This window comes from Centruroides sculpturatus, unplaced genomic scaffold, assembly GCF_000671375.1.
Source record: "Centruroides sculpturatus isolate CEXI.00-Female unplaced genomic scaffold, Cexi_2.0 scaffold1093, whole genome shotgun sequence".
NCBI classification, from domain to species: domain Eukaryota; kingdom Metazoa; phylum Arthropoda; class Arachnida; order Scorpiones; family Buthidae; genus Centruroides; species Centruroides sculpturatus.
In genome coordinates, this window is record NW_019385281.1 from 52,814 (window position 1) to 71,482 (window position 18,669).

General features: G+C 34.5%; 2 protein-coding genes and 1 long non-coding RNA gene across 4 annotated transcripts in view; 1 reads left to right on the forward strand and 2 right to left on the reverse strand.

Moving 5' to 3' along the window:
* The window catches only part of LOC111637126 (serine/threonine-protein kinase PLK4-like), a 20,996-nt gene continuing 2,327 nt past the window's right edge, over positions 1–18,669 (forward strand). Inside the window, exons 1-4 of the mRNA XM_023382544.1 lie at positions 1–124; positions 196–420; positions 489–595; positions 3,025–3,183. Coding sequence (XP_023238312.1) covers positions 217–420; positions 489–595; positions 3,025–3,142 — 429 coding nt within the window. The 5' untranslated portion in view covers positions 1–124; positions 196–216 and the 3' untranslated portion in view covers positions 3,143–3,183. The remainder of the gene's footprint in view (positions 125–195; positions 421–488; positions 596–3,024; positions 3,184–18,669) is intronic.
* On the reverse strand, positions 2,821–9,383 carry LOC111637122 (neuronal membrane glycoprotein M6-a-like). Of its 2 annotated transcripts, XM_023382540.1 has the most exons (8): positions 9,248–9,383; positions 9,032–9,146; positions 4,557–4,713; positions 4,337–4,496; positions 4,117–4,270; positions 3,955–4,040; positions 3,825–3,890; positions 2,821–3,753 (listed from the first exon to the last, which is right to left on the reverse strand). In XM_023382540.1, the coding sequence occupies exons 2-8, from the start codon at positions 9,033–9,035 to the stop codon at positions 3,625–3,627; spliced, it is 756 nt and encodes a 251-aa protein (XP_023238308.1). In that variant the 5' UTR covers positions 9,036–9,146; positions 9,248–9,383; the 3' UTR covers positions 2,821–3,624. The 2 variants fall into 2 exon arrangements, with proteins under 2 accessions (XP_023238308.1, XP_023238307.1); XM_023382539.1 differs by lacking the exon at positions 9,248–9,383 and having other exon boundaries at positions 9,032–9,186.
* The window catches only part of LOC111637127, a 20,481-nt gene continuing 15,090 nt past the window's right edge, over positions 13,279–18,669 (reverse strand). The window contains exon 3 of the long non-coding RNA XR_002758640.1: positions 13,279–14,685. This is a non-coding gene — a long non-coding RNA (uncharacterized LOC111637127). The remainder of the gene's footprint in view (positions 14,686–18,669) is intronic.

Genomic DNA, 18,669 nt, shown 5'->3' on the forward strand with positions numbered 1-18,669 from the left:
TAAGTTTTAAGTTATTTACAGGAAGTCATCTTCGCAGAACGATTCAACGAGAACGGATAACAAAGAAAATCTTTCTTGCAAGGATACTGTTTACTCACCTTTATTAGACTCTTTTGCAATATCTGTAAGTGCACTATTCCTATTTAACGTGTATCATTTGATTTAAATCATATAAATTATTAAATTTTAAAACAGGTTCCAGTTTCCACCAATGTCATGAGTCTTCCTGGAGAATATGCAAACAAACAAAAGGAGAAAGCCGACAGAGACGTTTCGTTTTGCAAACCACGTGTCCTGAGCGTACGGGACAAGAATATCGTGGGTCCAGAAAGTCCGAGTTCTCTAAACGCCTTCGGCGGGATCGAATCCGACCCGGTGATCTTCAGCACGCGTGTTCCACAGATTGGTCACTTCTACACTGTAAGTTTGTTAGAATTATATGGGGCAATTTATATCTTAAAATTTAAGATTAAATTGTTTATATTTAGTTGAAGAGCAAAGCCGTTTTGGTGAAGTTCAACGACGGGTCCCGTCTCCTACTGCCGAAAGACGGATTTCCTCTGGATTACGTAGACTTATCGGGAAAGTGTAAAAGGTACTATTTTATGCACATACTTAAAATGGTTAAATGTTCATTTTTAAAGATAAAATAGGGAAAATTGAATTTTGCTATACAAAACTTTACAGTTTTAAATGGTTGCAGCAGTTCTTAAAACCATTTTTGTGTTCTTAGCATAGGTGATCGAAACAAAACACAACACTAACTTATGTATCCTAAATAGTTTTCTAGGGAATATTATGTAACGAATGCAAAATTTGATGCTACTTTCTGTAAGATGAAACTTGTTTCTTAAATTCTCATCAGAGAGTTTAATTACATACTCAAAAATAAGAGATGGCATTCTATAATTTCACTCTTAAACTATTACTAAGTCTGTGATTTTATAAATTTCTTTGAATAATCCATATTGTTCTGCAAATGGTTTATTTGTGGTTATCCCTAAGAAGTTTAATTGGTGGGCCATCAAATAAACATACTTTTTACAAAATACAAAAAACAAAGAATTTAAGTAAATTCTTATCTAATACATACAATTTTTTAAATGATCAGGGAAAAATTGTATGATATGCAATATACATATGAATGATTCAATATTTGCAATCCTGTCATTTGTTATTTCTTTCCTGGGTAAATATTTGTCATTATTTGTATATAGTGCATCCGATAAGATTCCTTAGATAAAGTAGTGGTGCTCGAACTTTTCAAATGGTGGGCCGAGTCGCACGTGAACAGGCAGGCCACCCACAAATATTTTGTATATTTTGCACGTAATATAAATGACAGAAATGGGCTTACTTCTAAGTAATGCGTCGAGTATGTTTGCAGGACGGATGAGCATAGTTTGGGCACCACTCGTCTAAATGATAAAATATTAAATAAATGCCAAGACTTAAATATTTTAATAAAACTCTACACTGCATACGTTACACCTTATTTTATAGCATAACAAAATGCAGTTAATATACAAATTACATTGTACTTAATTTACAACAAATTCACAAGACTAAGTTTATAGAAAACTTTGTGTGATTGGATTTTTAAGCAACTTATTTGGTTTATTTTGGCACTTCACCTTTGTAATTATTAATCAAAATAGTCAATGTTTTTATTGCATACATAAAAGTGTAATTAATTTTTCAAAAGTTGTCTACCTTTTGATTATGGACAAAATCAAAATGGTAGATATTGGAAGACCAGCTTTGGCATCAATTTTTGTCCTCAGTTTTTAAAATATACCTACTAGCTATGTTGCTTGTCTAGAAATGGCATTTTGCAGCTAAAATATCAGACTCCCTTTATCAATTGGGCACAATGGAATACAAAAGCCAAGTTTTTTTTTTTTTTTTTAGACCAAAGTTTTATTCTTAAATTAAAATTAACACTTACAAATTTGATTTCCTCTTTTATCCGTCGATATTATTGGACAAATTAAATCGAAATTCTTAGATTTTAAATTTGTACAAAAAGTTTAATCATTGACAGAATATTTTCTCTGAATAAAAGCGACAATATTTACAACACGCAGTCGGAATGTCGATACTTAAATTACAAGGGCAAGTCGGAAAGTAAGTTGCACTCGTACCAAAAATAAAAGTACAAAATGTATGGGCCAAAAGTTTTTATTTGTGAATGTACGATCCAAGTTCTACTTTTTGACATAATTACAAAGTTTATTTAAACATTTATCGTTGCGGGGCATGGGTTTTTCTATTCCTTCTTGAAAGTATTCCCGTCCAACACGTGATAACTATACTCACTTTGGAGTTGTAAGGGCAATTCGAAAGGTCCTTTTTCATGGAGTCGAATACAAGGAAATCACTGGACTATAGGGAAGATGTTCCCATATGGTCCACTGACTTTTTCCAGTAGAGCCTTTGCAATGCTTGCCGTGGCATTGTCATGCAAAAGCTTTCTTTTCACATACTTCCTTCAGCTGACATTAAATTTTGGTGGGGTTGCACCTTTTTGCTCATAAGAAATGAGTTTCTGCAAAAACTTTTAATTAGTATGCTACACCTTTCATGACTGACCTGTCACCAGATTTCATCTAAATATCATTTATTGACAAAAAGTTCTTGCCAATTGCAACTTACTTTTTGACTCTCCCTCATATTATTAATTCAAATTTGCAGTTATTTTATAGAAATTACTAAGCTCTTATAATAATTTTTTTGACAAAACAGGGGGGCAGCAAATCCTAAATACTGCACGTGCCGATTTAACATTCAATACATTAAGTATGCAATCGCTTAGATAATGGATTAAAGTCAAACGGTTAAAAATAGACAATTATGCTTTCAAATTTAACAATTACAATGCGTTATTTTGTAAATACTTGCTAAAATTGTGTTACGCACTTAAAATTGTAAGTACAACACCTCCGACAATATAAAAAGTAGTAATTTTATACGTATTTACATTGGGGTTCTAGAGTAATAATTGATTTTTTTTCTTTTATCCAGATATTTCCAGAACAGTCAGCTACCATCTCACTTGATGGAAAAATTGGCGCAGGCCCAGACCGTAATCGCGGAGTCACAGAAAGACCGAAAGAAACAGAGAACCACAGGGATTACTTGATGCCAGTATGCTTTAAAAAACCGGAAAATGTTTGGAGATCGGTGAGATTTCTTTATCGAGTGTTTTGCTCATTAGAAAAGTAAAATATTTGATTTTAATTAAAGAAAAATTACTAATTTTGTACAAACTTGTGCACTTACATTATACAACAATCCAGTCCGTACAGTTGCGGTGGAGTTTGTGTGTATTCAAAGCACGTAACTGATTTGAATACGCATAATTCCAAGCACGCACTTCGTCGGATTGGCACAATCATTCCCTTTATGCACCAAATTACATTCCAATCTTTGGAATGTCTGCCATATTTTGTGGATTAATCGAGAATCGCCAAGAAATTTTTAAGAAAAGAAGGCATCCCTTTGACGGGGAAGAAACATCCTAGTTTGGGTCCGTATGAAATACCGGACCTGGTATCTGCAAATTTACAATTTGGCAGGTATCTGTTCTCTCCTTCCCTTCTTAAAAATTTCTTGGCTTATGTCCTAAAACCTGTCACGAGGCATGGTTCCAGGATCTGTGTCTTGAAGATATTGTAATTCTTGCAGGTCTCTCAGCTTCTCGTGGTCCTTGATGCGAGCATAGTTGGCCGACAGACACATTAAGTAATGGACCTGTAAGATGGCAATCGAGGCGAGATTATAATTTACAAAGCAAAAATCTAAAAAAATACTCAAATCCTTACCAAACTTAAAACGACTAAAATGGAAGCTATTAAAGACAGAATGACGAGTTTCAATGATGGTTCCACCTGAAAATAAGTGACATTTTCAATAAGGACGATAACGATTCTACTCGTTTTGTGGTAAACTCACCATCTGTATGCAGAGCTTGGTCCGATCTCCGTTTTCTTCGGTGAATTTTAGTTTGTCAACGTTCGTATCTTTCGGAAAAAGAAAATCTGAAAAATTGTAAATTATTAGATAATCATTTCTGTAATTTAGGGAATCTTTCACTTTTCGAGTCGGCACACTTACTAAATTGGGAAAGATCTATGACACCGTCGTTGCCTTCGCCCGGTTTCGAATTATTGCACAGGTGGGCCAGTATGTAGAACACGAACGACACGACTGCCATGCAGACCACAATGAGGATCCACGCCAGTTCCAGAACATAAGTGATGGCCATGAACTGAATCGGGACGGACCGAATGAGAACCAAACGCCGCTTCGCTCTAAGGGGTAGAAGTATACTTACCACGGCACAGGAAATTCTTCCTCCCAGCCTCGCCCTCCATCCTCTGTACACTTTGGATCGGGTGGAGCCCGTAGCCAGTATCCCAACGATCAGCATCACCAGACTTATCAGTCCCATCACGGCACCGGCGGCGATGAAGACAATGTGCAGGTCCTTCAACCTGACATTTCGTACGGTTAGCACATTTTGTGGACTCGAGAGAACGGCAAAAGATTCTTACCAATTGAAGTGAAAGGCGAAGTGGTTCTCTAACATCCGCAGCGAGAGAGACATGATCTTGTAAAGGGCTCCCATAAAGACGCCGGCACTGGCGCAGCACAGGATGGTGGCTATCAGAGTAGCGTACGGCACCCTCAGTAGACATTTCATACATTTACCTGTGGAATTTTCAATACAATTGATTAATTTGCAATTTTATGTTGCATAAAGCTTTTCACATTTGTTTAGTCTAGTTTTGTTACGCATACCACCACAAACTCAAATAATTAGAAATTGCTACATGCCTAATTTAGGAGATTCCAACGTCCATAAATATTTTATACACTTTGACACCTCTGACTTAAAAACAGTGTTCTTAATTTAGTTTTTTTATACAGAAAGACTGTTCTTTTTGAAAATATTGGTGGTAGAAATGGAGTAACATCAAGTTCAGGGCCACGCCAGTTATCCCAATGTCCAAATTATTTCAAATTAAAGCTTGCCACGGCAGAAACACAACTGCATCCGTTTCGAGTCGGGAAACTGGAGAGAAAGCGTAAAAAGTGCTTTTGGTGGCGCGCACCACACCGTGCCAAAAGCAAGTGTCATCATCTCGTTTACGTGCCATTAAAGTATGCTTAGACTTAAGATCGTTCCACATAACCGATGCCACACCGAAATTTCCTGGCGGTAGGGTATCGGTACGTTACAATTCGTATGCTGCACCAATTTAAATTTGGCATTTAAATTTTTAAAACAACAAACACCCACCTCCGTTTGGCCGGAGTGACACGCGATAAAGGCACACTCCCGAATCTCTGTTAGCATTAATAAATAGCGTAGTAAGATAATTAATAAAACATTTCTGGTTTCGTAAGGTAGAATCGACGTTTGCATTAATAAAGCAAAAACCCGAGTGTAAAGTCGTACTAGTTTGCCGATGGTGTCTTCCATCTTTAAATTAATTTATTGTACACTTTTACAAGTCGAGGGGTAAACGGGCTCCGGTTTTGACCCGACGCGCTTTAATATGATATATATTTAGGACGTTCCTTCCTCCTTGACCCGAAACGGTAGACGGGAAGGTTAAAGGTTAGCAAAATTCGCGACCGTATCGACGATAACGGGGCCACACGCCGACTCCACTTTTTGCGAAAATAAATTCTGCAAAACTAACACCATTACGCAATTTCGCGGTCGCGCGTACACTACAAACGACACGACGACAGAGACACCGGGCGTTTGAATTTGAAAATTCGAAACAATCGTCAACAATACGGAGGTCATTCCCTAATCTTATCCGTACGCCATTGATTGTAAATAAGGGTTATCTACGACTTAACACGGGAATACATTTTTCTAAAAATGCACGTCGGGAAGAATAAATCACGCGAAAGTTTAGCAAATTATTTTTAAAAACAACACCGGTTCGAGTGTTGTAGAACAATTGTTTCGAGAGGGAGAGGTTTTTTAAAATTGCTAATTTTAGAAATTACACGCTTTAAATAGGGCACGTGTGTGGTTTAATTGTTACATTACGTAGATTTAGAGTATTCCCTCGCGTTGTTCTGTTAATCCCATCTACGACTTCTAATCCGTCTATACTCCATCCGCCATCGTTAATACACACAAAAAGTGACATATTTCTTCGGTAATAGGTTCCTTCCCCACACTTTAAGGACACGTGATCAGAGAAGACCATTTGTCTTTTTTTGATAAGCGAAGAAAGGAGTGGGGTAAAGAGGCTTTTTTGTGTGTTGTGTGTGTTTGGCCAGCGAGAACGACCTTTCTTTTTCGCTACACCCACCAATTGGAGCGAACTGGTTTCTGCACTGCTCCACCCTCCTTTCATTCACGGATCGGTAGCCTCTAAATAAAAAAACAGAACACCAGCCCAAGTGTAGAAAAACACGGCAAAATAGTCTCACTTGTGTGTTAACCTTCTGTATTATAGTGTTTTTAGAAGTCGGTCCATTAATTTCGTGTGTTTTTTGAAATTTCGATTTCCCTTAACGACAAAGGGAGACGATAACACGACTGCACGATTGTCGGGGGGTGGGGGCGGAAAAGAATTCAGGAATTTGCAGAGTCCCCTCTCTTATCACGAAGTAATCGGAGAGTAGATGCACGACTCGATCAAAGGTTGCAAACGGGTAATTTGGCTCGACGCCATTTTTCCGCTCGGACGTGACGACGACCTCGAACTTCCGACCCCCTTTCTGGACGTTGGGAATTGCAGTTTCTTCCACGAGGCCCCTAATTTGCGACCCGTCGACGTGACAAATTACGTAAGGTTGCGGGTCCGACGGCCGCGTAACTCGATCGTGACGTCATTCTCCACCTACCCGACTGGCTACAGGATCCTGTTCTTTAAAAGGGGGGTCCTGTTATGGATGGTTGTTTGGGAAATGACCTTTTTTTTCTTCCAGTTTAGATGACCGTCACGAAGCACCGACCCGTCAGTTCTTCCGTGACGCTTAAACGAGAAGAAACAGAAACGAATCGCTTCCCCTTTTTTTACCCGCGTTATTTTTAATGCCGCTTTCGACGTGACATATTTTCGAATTAAAAGGAGTGGTACAGACATACTGACCGACGCACGAAAACTTCACGCTTAAGTCTACCGTTGCGGAACAATTACTTTAAGTGATCGAGATTGGTACTCGAGTTACGGATCGGAGAAAGAACGGCTGTTACGCTTCGAAATTCAATAAAAATCCGTCGATTTTTTGAAATAATACCCCCATTTTTTAGATTTCCTCTCCGTCTAGGTGTGTAAATATTGCACGGGGGAAAGGTTAATAGCCAAGTGACATATTTTTCGATAACGTAACAATCGCGCATTATTGGCTCGTATCCAAAAAACACCGAAAAGTCATTTTCTCCGGTGTTACGCTCGAACGAACACCGGCGTCTGACAATATTTGAACCTCGTTTTTTACGCAAGTAATCCATTATAAGAGGACAAAAGCTCAATCGCCGGATTACTTAACGAAATTTCTTTCTTTGGACGTTACGCGCGCGTGCACGTATACGTAACATATCGCGTGCGGATTTAAGTCCTGCCAAGTGTAAAGGCATTTCCTTCGACACGTGTTTTAGAAGTAACCATTCTCCTGTATTTTAGCATTTATTACGCTTTAAGTTACGCCGTTACGAAGATATTAATTACACTTAGAAAATTATTTACCAGTCTAAAAATAGGTGGTGGGTCTAAAGGTGAAAAGTAACCTATAAAAAAACATGGCAGTTGGTTTCACTTATGGACTGGGCGACGATAAGGACGTTTAATTAATTAAGATTAGATGAAGATAAAGGTGGCAACGTACAGGATCTATTCCCGTCTTTTACTGGTTCAAAAAACACACTACGGAATCGAAGTTCCTCGACCGCGCGTGCAGCAGGTACAGTATCGCTTTAAACAGAGACCCGTTCCCATTGTAAGAAAGCGGATTCAAAAAAGCTCGTTCTCTACCCCATTTTTAGGGTTCCGGCAGGGGGAAGCTCACAATAAGGATCCAGGAACCGGGCGGTTTGCGCCGGTCCTTAAAGTGTAACAGCTGCGATGGGATGTGGCATCGCAACTGTAACGACGAGGCACGACCGTGAGGAAATGTATAATGCGATAACAATACATTATTATTATTATTATTTATTATTATTTACGCATTGTTAGATGAGTTAACCGGTTTTTTTAACGTTCGTTTTTCCAGAAAAACGAAGTTACCAAGGCAAAATCAATTTTCTAACGTCCCCGTTCTTTGTGTAACAGAAATCCAAGCCGACGTATGGAATTTCAAACATAATTAAGTTTAGTGCTTCTTTTTAGAATTTAAGTTACGTTTGAAATTGTAAAAAAGGGCACTCAACTTAATTAAATTTGCTTAAGAGTTAAACAAAGGTGTTCTGTCACGACACTTGTAAAAAAAAAAAAAAAAAAAAGAAAACGTGCGATTAACCTTTAAGTTACCGGAAATCGGCGCTGTTCTTAATAGGAGCACCTCATGTTCTTATTCGAAATTAACAGGAGCACTTAGTGTATTAACTTCGTTAATTAAAACACTCAGAAATACACCAAAAACCCAAAAAACTCTCCTGTTATCCGTAGACTAATTTGAAATTTTAATTATTATAATTAGTTTGACGTGTAGTGGTGTTCTTTCGGATAGACAAACCGGTGTTTTTAGATTGGTATTTGATTTGCAGTGTTTTTAGAAAGACATATTTAACTTTTGATTTTTTTAACTAACAAATAGCTGCGTGGCGAGATGAATGTGCTTTAATTTCTGCCCGATGGCCATTCTTCGCCGCGTTTTTTTTCCACAACTGCCCGGCAAAAACATTTAATTTAAATATATTGTGACGATTATTGCCGAATGGCAAAGGAAGAAAGTAATCGGAGTGGCGAAGGGGGAGCGAAAAAGTAACAGAAACACTAAACAAAGTGGCAATGTAATCGAACAAAGGGGGATTTTTGGAAGCGAAACTCGAACTCACCCATAGTGGACTCTTTATATCTTGTCGTCGGATCGGATCTTCGGAGTGTAACTATCCAGAACGACGAGTTAACGCTCTACGCCATCCATCGAGAAGGTAAACACCCCGACCGCACCTGTAAACCACTCGACAGGTAAGCGGAACGGATATCCAATGACGTAAATGTAAACATCGTCGGCGGCCTCCAATCGGAGGGTGGCTTTGGCTTAAACTTACCTTGCCCATTTAACGTTTCTTATAATCGATTAATAATCGCTACCACGTAAAAGGCATTAATACAATAGAATTCCCAGCTTTCGTCGTTAATTTACTTCGTCGAGTTTCGAAAGTTTAGAGGAAAGTTTCCGTGAAACGTTTGTGGCGCCATCTTCCGGAATGGGATTTTAAATGTTTTCCAACGGATTTTATGCTTTGTGGTCGTAGACGAAAGCGAATACTAACATTTAAATTATCCATTTTAAATGGTTTATAATGAATAAATTAACGTAAGCGATAAAAAGCGAACAATATTTCGTTTAATGATTTTATTTATGAAAAGTAACGGCGAAGCGCCTCTAGTGTCGAGCTTCGTAATTAGAAGTTAATGGCGTGTGGAGGTCAACGTGTGAAATATTCGGTTTAAATCGGTAAGAACTTGTTACGAATGCAATTTTTGCTTTATTAATTCGTTATCGGAGAGGTTTTCGGACATTTTACAAAGATTGAGCTTTACGGTGAATTCGAATCTATAAAATCTGCATTGAAAGTAGTCAAAGTTTAACTATTGCATCCATAGTATGTTTATTTTATTTAATTTAAGCAATTTAATGAATAGTCATAACTATATTTGAAAATTAATTACGTTTATCTTGTGAACTTCTACAGGTGCATGTCATTTAATAGTTGTTCATAAATGCAAGTGTGATAAGAAGTATTAGTCCTTGAGAAAGGGAAAAATCCTCAAAATTTAAGATATTGGGTGACACAGCGCCCCAGAACCATTATCATCTTCCAGAATATGTAAATTTGTGTGTGTAAGACAGTTTACGTGGCTTGCATAGAGATTAACTGGGAGTCAAAAATAGGTTTGCCTGAATGTCTCAGATGCAGCTAAGTATGAAAAACATGTTAATAGTCAAAACTGTCAAAAGTTTGAATATGAAATGACTTTGGAACCGTAGAATGTCACATTCCCAGGTACAGACTTTAATTGCGTGGGTGTTTGGTCAGTTTGCTTGTCCAGTTGCATTAAAGTGGCTATTCTGCGGTGTAACTGTCGTTTAAAATATTCTCTACCGGATATTTATCGATTCTCCGAGTTACTTTCTTGCCTTGTGCAAGTCGGTTACTTGTGTCGATATTAAAACGTTTTCGAAGACTTGCACTCTTAGGTACGAACGCTGTTTTGCATTAGGTTACATCTCAAAGTTTTTTTTACAAATAATTACGTAATTAATGACTTTCGATAATGCCGAATTTTATGGTCGTTTACAAAATTTAATTTACTATAAATTTTGATTGTTGCTACTTGATTCTAAGTGATATTTTGAATGTAAATTATTTTCTTGCTCTTGAAGAAATGGAGAAGCTCGTCTGATTCTAATATCTGTAGGAAATGCATTGTTAGATCTAAACTTTACAATTTACACATTAATATATTTATGATATGTTTAATATTTGTTATGTAATTTAAACGAGCGGAATTTTGGGAGCACGTTCCACCAAATTACAATACCTTGAGGAAATAGTTGTTTTTAATTTGGACGAATCTTTTGGACTACACTCCCGGATGAAACTCTTTGCATATTAATCTTAAATATAATGAGATTGCAATTAAGAAAATGATTATGGAATATCTTAAGACAAGATATTGCATTTTTAGACAGAATCGGTCACCGTTGACCGAATATTTACCCTAAGAAAGTTGCTGGAAAAGAAGTACGAGTGGAATGTACTGTATACAAACTTTACATAGACTTCACTAAAACATACAGCGGTGCCGATTGCGAATAACTTTGGCAAATAATGTTTGAATTTGAAATACCCGAGAAATTAATAAAAATAACGAGCGTGTGTAGAAAAATTGTTCGTTGGAGTTGGGATTGAAAACAAACTGACGGAACTGTTCAAGATAATTATGGTACTTAGCGAGACAGTGTATTCTTGCCTATGTTGTTTAATATAACACTTGAAAGGGTTATTCTCAAATTGCAACAAAGTGACAGAGGAATAGAACTGAAAGGCCTCTGTCAAGCATTGGCACGTGCAGATGCCTAATAAGTTGGACTCACAGAGGCCTAATCAAAAATGCATTGCTATTACACTAGGAAGCAGAGAGGGTGGGCCTGAAAGTTAATGAATCAAAAACAAAGTATCTGCTACTGCGAAGAGGACCTTCTGGTGGAGAAGTCCACATTCGAGAAGGTCAGTGACTTCGCCTACCTCGGGTCCATAAACAGAAATTTACTCAAGGATCATAAGATTAATGCATCAAACCGTAGCTTGCAAAAAATACTACAATTTAAACGAGTTTCCAGAAAGGTAAAGTTAAGATTGTATAAAACTGTTCTACTCTAGGGCTGTGAAACATGGCCATACATAGCATCACTGAACACAAATTGGGAGTGTTTGAAAACAAAGTCCTTGAGAAGATCTTTGGACCCATACAGGATAGTAGAACTGGTACAAGGTCACTTTTTTTAAATTTTGTCTTAAGGTTGAGGAAATTTTGCAAATATTAAGTATAATTAACTCAAACTGTCAGAATACATTTGTATTTATTAATTTTAAGCCTGCTTATTATTTTTTTAAATTTTTGCTTAATATGGCATGTCACAGATTGTCAATAATCAATATGTAGCCTATTTGTGGCAGGACTGAAAATTCTGTACTTGTCAGAACCTGTAATATCTCGAATAGTTGCACTGATGCTGTCTTAATTTTTAATCATGCCCAGCAGCCTCAACAACTGCATTATGTCAGGTGGTGCAAATTGGGCAAAGATACAGTTGAAAAATGCATAACATCCGTCTTCTCTTAAATGCATTAAACATGATTCCATCCACATCAATTGAATTGGAAAGGGCATTCTTGATAGCGGCATTTTTTTTCTTTAAATTTTCAACTCAATTCAAAGGCCCTTTTTTTTTTTTCTTTTTTGTTGCAGTTTCCAACAAATTTTTAATTTTTTCTATTTGTGAAAATTTCTACATGATTCAAAGGTAGTTTTTAATACAGATTTTATACAGCATCATCATTATTATTATTATTATTTTGGAGGTTGTAGGATGTATTAAATTACTTGAAATTGAAAAATAATTATATCATTCATTTTTTTAAGATTTATTTTATATCTATTAAATCATATGCCTTTGTGTCCTTGTCTTATAGTTTTTGTATTTAAAAGTCTACTCAGATTTATTTTACTAACGGGACTTATTATATTGTCATCTTTGTATCTTAAAAATAATTAATTATATCCTGAGAAACATCACTTTTTTCTTAAAATCCTAGGACAAGCACCTCACTGACGTGAATCGACACGTACACAAAGTGTCGATCGGGGAAAATGCCTTTGTAAATGATCTGTTGGATGCCCTCTAGTGCTTCGGAAAGATGGACTGTAATGCCTGGGTGGATGCAAGAGACACAAGATGGGGAAAAATGGAAGGAGATTGTCACAGCGATTAAGGATCCAAGAGACTGAAATAGCCATTGAATGATGAAGATATTGCATTCTTAGATTGGAAAAACCAAGAAATCTTGGCATCCTGAGAACCAATAAAAACAAATTTTTCAATTGTATGAAGGGAGAAAAAATCCAATTATATAGTTGTATGACAGCACCAGATATAGGCAAGTTTGCCTAGTAAAATGCTGATATTTATCTAATTGAAAAAACCCCCCTCTATTCTTCAGTCACACTTGTTGAATATACACCGGGGTTAGAGTATGTTGCGTGTGACTGATAAAATCACTGTAATGAGCCGGTTTCTCATAAGGATAGAAAGATCATAATTAGATTAGCATCTAACATTGTATCTTCTTTTTGCAGTAATGAATGCTTGGTTAAAATCTGCAGTGGTTTCTATATAATAGATAAATAATTTTTTTGTAATAAAAATTACGTAATAAATTAAAATATTTCTTCCTGTATTAAATGTCATTAAGCAAGAGAGTATTAAATTTTATAAATAAATATATATTTATTTATAAAATTTAATACTGTAGTTTCTTGTTTAATGACGTTTAATATAGAGAGTATTATTTTATTAAGTGGAATTTGATGATAAATTTTGATGTTTACTTAATTTTTCTTAAAATAATAAAACCACTGATTTGTCTTTATAGTGTGACATAGAATTATGTAGTATTCTGCATTGTGAAGTCATTTAGTTTGTCTCAATAGCAAATGTTTTAAAATTAAGTTGTTGTTATGAATTAGGTTTTGAGGTTTTCTTTTGAAATTATTTCCAAATACTTTCGACGAGCAGATACTGGTTTTTTTTGCTATTTGTGACCTTGAAAAGTTATAATTGTTGGCTGCCACTTTATTATGATAGATAGAGCAATAGATTACTGTAAAAGGAAAACTTTTTTGTTATAAATTTTGATTCATACAACATGGTAGAGTTTTTTTAAGTTCAATTTATTTCAAACAATGCAAAATTGCCAAAATCTTGAGATTTGATAGGATTCGGCCATAGTGGATATGGCAGGAGTATCGTACATTAAGAGATAATAGTGATGGTTTATGATTTTTATTAGTAATTAGAGTTTTGTGTTTTAAGGACAAGTGATTTGAAATTTACAATAGTTTTCTGTTTCATTGGATAATACAATTTTAATATGATATAAATAATTTTATGTACTCAATGAATGACAGACTGGTATTTTAGTAAAATATTATCTTAAATTTTGAATCTTAGTCAAATTAATGGTATTCTCATACTTTAAAATAGATTTGTAGAATGTTGTCTAATGGGAAGTATGAGTTTGCAGAAAATTTTTTTGTATTGTCTTTTAGTGTGTCAATATTTTGGAAGTGTATGTGAAGAATTGATTAAAAATGCTCTCTTTATTTTTATTTTTTTACTGATCTAAATGTTGAAAATGATTCAACTTTTCCACTTAAGCTAACGGATGTAAATGGAACTTGTTCTTTGTTTGAATTCGATAAAATTCTAGAAATAACACTATATGTATAATTACAACTTTTTAAACTGATTGCTTTTTAATTAGGTTTCTGTTATGGGATTTTTGTAGACTTTAAAGAATTAAAAGTTAGTGGCTTTCTTTCTTCAGCAATACATCACACAAGGAACAGTTGATTTATGTATTTTTTATTAAACGAAATGCATTTCAGGTGTTAACGAAATGCATTTCAGGTGCCCCTTTTCAGTCCTTAGACTTTACAGAAAAAGAGATGGATATGGGTTACATTTTACAGAATAATATGTATAATATTTTAAACAAATTTTTTTAAAAAAATAACTTACATGGTTGATTGTTAGTTACAATTGACATTAGAGAGTATGTTGAGTAATCACTTGGTAATCAGTTTACAGTACTAGGGTTGTTGCAGAGTTTGGATCATCTTTGAGTATGCAGTTGCATTCATAGAATGAAGTTGTATCTATATGGGAGGGTGGGATGGGATCACATATGGATACTACCTGTGGAGGAGGGAGTTCAAGATGTCACTAATGGTTATAAAATGTACTTAAATGACAGTCTAAGTTTTTATTTTGTGATTTTAACAATAATTGGCATGTTGCCTTAAAAGTCTACTTCTATTTATATATAAAATTTTCTTTTTATACTATTTTTTTCTATTCTGAGTATTTTTAGATTATTAAGCGAGATCTCGCAACCTTCACTATTGCAATGTATGGCTACAGCAGAATTAGTGCAATTAAATTTAATAGCGCATGAATGTTCTTTTAGTCTGATTTTTAGGGTTCTTCCAGTTTCACCTATGTATTGGTAATCTGGTTGGCAGCTGCAGGATATTCTATATATGACGTTATTTTGTTGCATTATGTCAATATAATGAATAATATTTTCTTTAGTTATTAGTAATTTTTTGATATTAGTAAATACAGGGGCTAGAGTTGTTATGTTATGTGGTTTTAATAGTTTTTTTAATTTTTTTCAAAGATTGTGGGGATGTTAGTTTTTTATAAGCCATTTGAGTTGGTATTATATTTTTTTCTGTTGTGGTAGGGTTGGCGTTGGTAAGCCAGTTTTCAAGTATCTTATTTGGTTAGTCGTTTAGTTGAAAGATTTTATAAATGTGGACTATTTCTTTAGTTTGTTCAAGTTAATTGTTTGTACGTGTTTTAATTTTGGTGATATACATGTTAAAAATATTTTTCTTGATATACATAGGTGTACTGGAATGATAGTTAACGACTTTCCTTACATTACATGGTTTAATATACTTTTTAAAACTTAAGCTGTTATGAGATCTTTGGACAATGATGTCTAAAAATGGTAAATTGTTATTATATTCAAGTTCTATATCAAAAGTTATGTTGGTTACTATATTATTGGCAATGTTAAGGATGGTTTGAAGGTTGGTTAAAGTAATGTCATAAATTATGAAGCAGTTATCTACATATCTGTTGTATTCTATTATGCCTCTGAGGTTTTAATACTATGATCTATTTTTATCAAACATAATTCAGCTAGTTTATGGCCTATACATAAACCCATAAAAATACCATCATATTGTCTAAAAAATTGATTACAAATAAAATAATTATTATTTAAAACAAATTGATAATTGGGTAATTGAACTGGTTCACAATTTAAATTAGTTAATGTATCAATTATAAAGCTTTTATAAAGCATTTATATTTTTAATGTCAGCTTAATATTCTGCTGTTAGTATTAATATCAAGTTTTTGGAGGTTGCTAATGAATTGGTCAGTATTTTTAATGCTATAATCAGAATTGTGATATTGATTTAATTTATTCTTAATTTTTCAAGATTGTATAAGATGTAAAATTTAATATCTACTAATTGTCTGTATGATTCTTGCAACTCATGTGTTTTAACTTTAATATTGAGTTTTCATTTTATAAACAAAAATCACTAAACTCAATAATATTATTATTGTTATTTTAGATATTCAAATCTGTAGCCTATAGGAAAAGAGTGGACAAATGTTTTATTTACATATCCTAATAAAATTGCTTGTACTTGATAAATGTGAATGAAATATACAGAAGAATTAAGATCGGATGGAGTACATTCCGCAAAAATAGCAAAATTCTAAAAAACAACCTGTCACTGTGCCTGAAAAGAAAAGTATTCAACCAATGTGGTCTACTAGTGCTCACTTATGGAGCAGAAATGTGGACACTAACAAGCAAAACAATACAGAGGATATAGACAATGCAAAGAAGTGTGGGAAGATGTATGCTGTGCATTATGAGAAGAGACAGAAAGCAAATCACCTGGATAAGAAATCAGAGAAAGATTTGATCCCTTTAATGATAATTAAAGGGATCAAAGGGATATGTTCAAAATGACAATGATCCAGACACATTGTACGCTGGTACTCATGAGGGATCAAATGCCCAAAATAAGGAAAGTTGTTGATGTAAATTGGAAAACCAAATCACTGGCTGGGGAAAAATGAAAAAGATTAAGAGGAGATCTTCAACCAGCAGTGGATTGACAATGGTTGATGATTATATTAGAACATTTATCAATTCATCATCATTTTAATTTGGACAATTTGTTATTTAGATTATAGAGTATAATTATCCAGAAGTAATTTCATCATCTAAATTTTGTCTCATTTTGGCCAAATACTATTTTATCTTGAAATAAGCATGAAATTAGAATATTCTAAATATATAGGAATGAAGAAATCTTTATCTCATCCTCTGAATAGCTGTAGGTGTCTTGCATAAAATTAGACCACCTTAATTAAACCTCTGAAGCATTAGTTATGCAGTTTTCTTGTGAATTGTGAAAAATTCTTTGAAAATTTTATTTTTTTCCAATGAGAAATATTACATTAATTTACTTGATTGAAAAATGGGCCTGGTTTTATATGGAGTTGTATACTATGTAATGTGTCACTGGGTATTGTATGATTACAAAATAATATGTTTTGGAACAAATGTAACCGACCAAAAAGTATTTATAAAAATTGTTACATATGACAATGGGAGCATTGTATAATCTTATAACCTGGCAATTGTAATTTCTGCAGTGGTTTGTTTTATTAGAATCATTAAATATATACAGTATAGTGTATTGCATGGAAGTTCTTCCATTTGGCCTTTTTCTTAATGAAGATTAATACATTTTAAGACAAATCTATCAAAAGCAGTCACATTATATTCATTTTCTGCTTCTAGAATGACTATTTTGACAGATGTTACTTAAAAAATTATTAAACAAATTATCCTTTAAGATATTTGTAATAATTTATTTGTAGCTACTGATTGACATTATTTACAGAAATTGCTTCTGAAATAAAAGCATCATCTCACAAAGTAGACATAAATTGACTCGTATGTTAATCTAGATTAGGGGTCCCCAAAGTGGTCGATATTGACCCCTTGGGGTCGATAAGAGTTTTCCAGGGGTCGATTAATACACGAGGGTCGAAAGGGGGTCGATTAATACCAAAGAGGATCAATTAAACTGTCTAGGAAAAAATAGAATATTCCAATAAAAATTTGAAATGCAGATATGATCAACATTACTGACTACCCTAGTTATAACTTGAGTTTTGCCTTAGCTTACGCTGCTTTAAGCATGTGTTACTCTGTTTTCACGCATCTGGCAACTGTACTAGTGTTGCAAACATGTATAAACGCTGGTAGTTCATTATACACAGACATACGTTGCACTGTTACACTCTAGTAGAGTTGTCACTTTAAGTATTTTATATCTAAATGTAGATATTTTGTCTTTTACAGATAAAATATCGTAATATATCGAAAATCATTAATATAGTACAGAAGCATTTGCAAGGAAAAAGCGTTACAATTGTTCAAGCTCGAACAATCATAATGGCCTCTCAAGTAAAAATGAAACTATGTAAATCTTCACTGGCACTATCCGATTTTAAATATTTTTCAAACTTGCGAGTACTAAAAGAAAATGAAAAGATTTCCAACCATGATTTGGAGATATATAGTAAACATCTTGATAAATTAAGAGAAGACTTTAAAGCACGTTTCGAAGACTCGGAGAATATGCATGTTCCTGAATGGTTTGCTAATCCATTTGATGTAAAAATAGATAATGAAGGTAATGAACCTGGCTTAGAAGATGAACTGATTGAAATATGTGTAGATCTCGAAGCTAAAGCGTTGTTTAAAAATAAAAACCTCAGTGAATTTTGGAGCAATGGCAATATTCCCACTAAATATCCAAAGATCAGAGCAGAAGCCGAACCTTTCTTATTCGCATTCCCAACTTCATACATGGTTGAAGCTGGTTTTAGCCACGCAAATGCAATTTTGACAAAACAGAGGAACAGATTGAACTTGGGAAACCGTGGGGATTTACGACTAAAACTTACCAATTTTTAACCGAATATCAATATCTTGCTGCTTGTCTTCAGACACATCCATCCCACTAATATCAACTATTTTAATAAAAACATATGTTAACATATTTTTAAGGT

What these genes read in the sequence shown, in the direction of transcription:
- LOC111637122 (XM_023382540.1), bottom strand. An exon ending in GAAGAATTTCCTGTGCCGTG is followed by an intron (nt 4,271 to 4,336) that starts GTAAGTATACTT and finishes GTCCCGATTCAG; the next exon opens with TTCATGGCCATCACTTATGT. An exon ending in CATAGATCTTTCCCAATTTA is followed by an intron (nt 4,041 to 4,116) that starts GTAAGTGTGCCG and finishes ACAATTTTTCAG; the next exon opens with ATTTTCTTTTTCCGAAAGAT.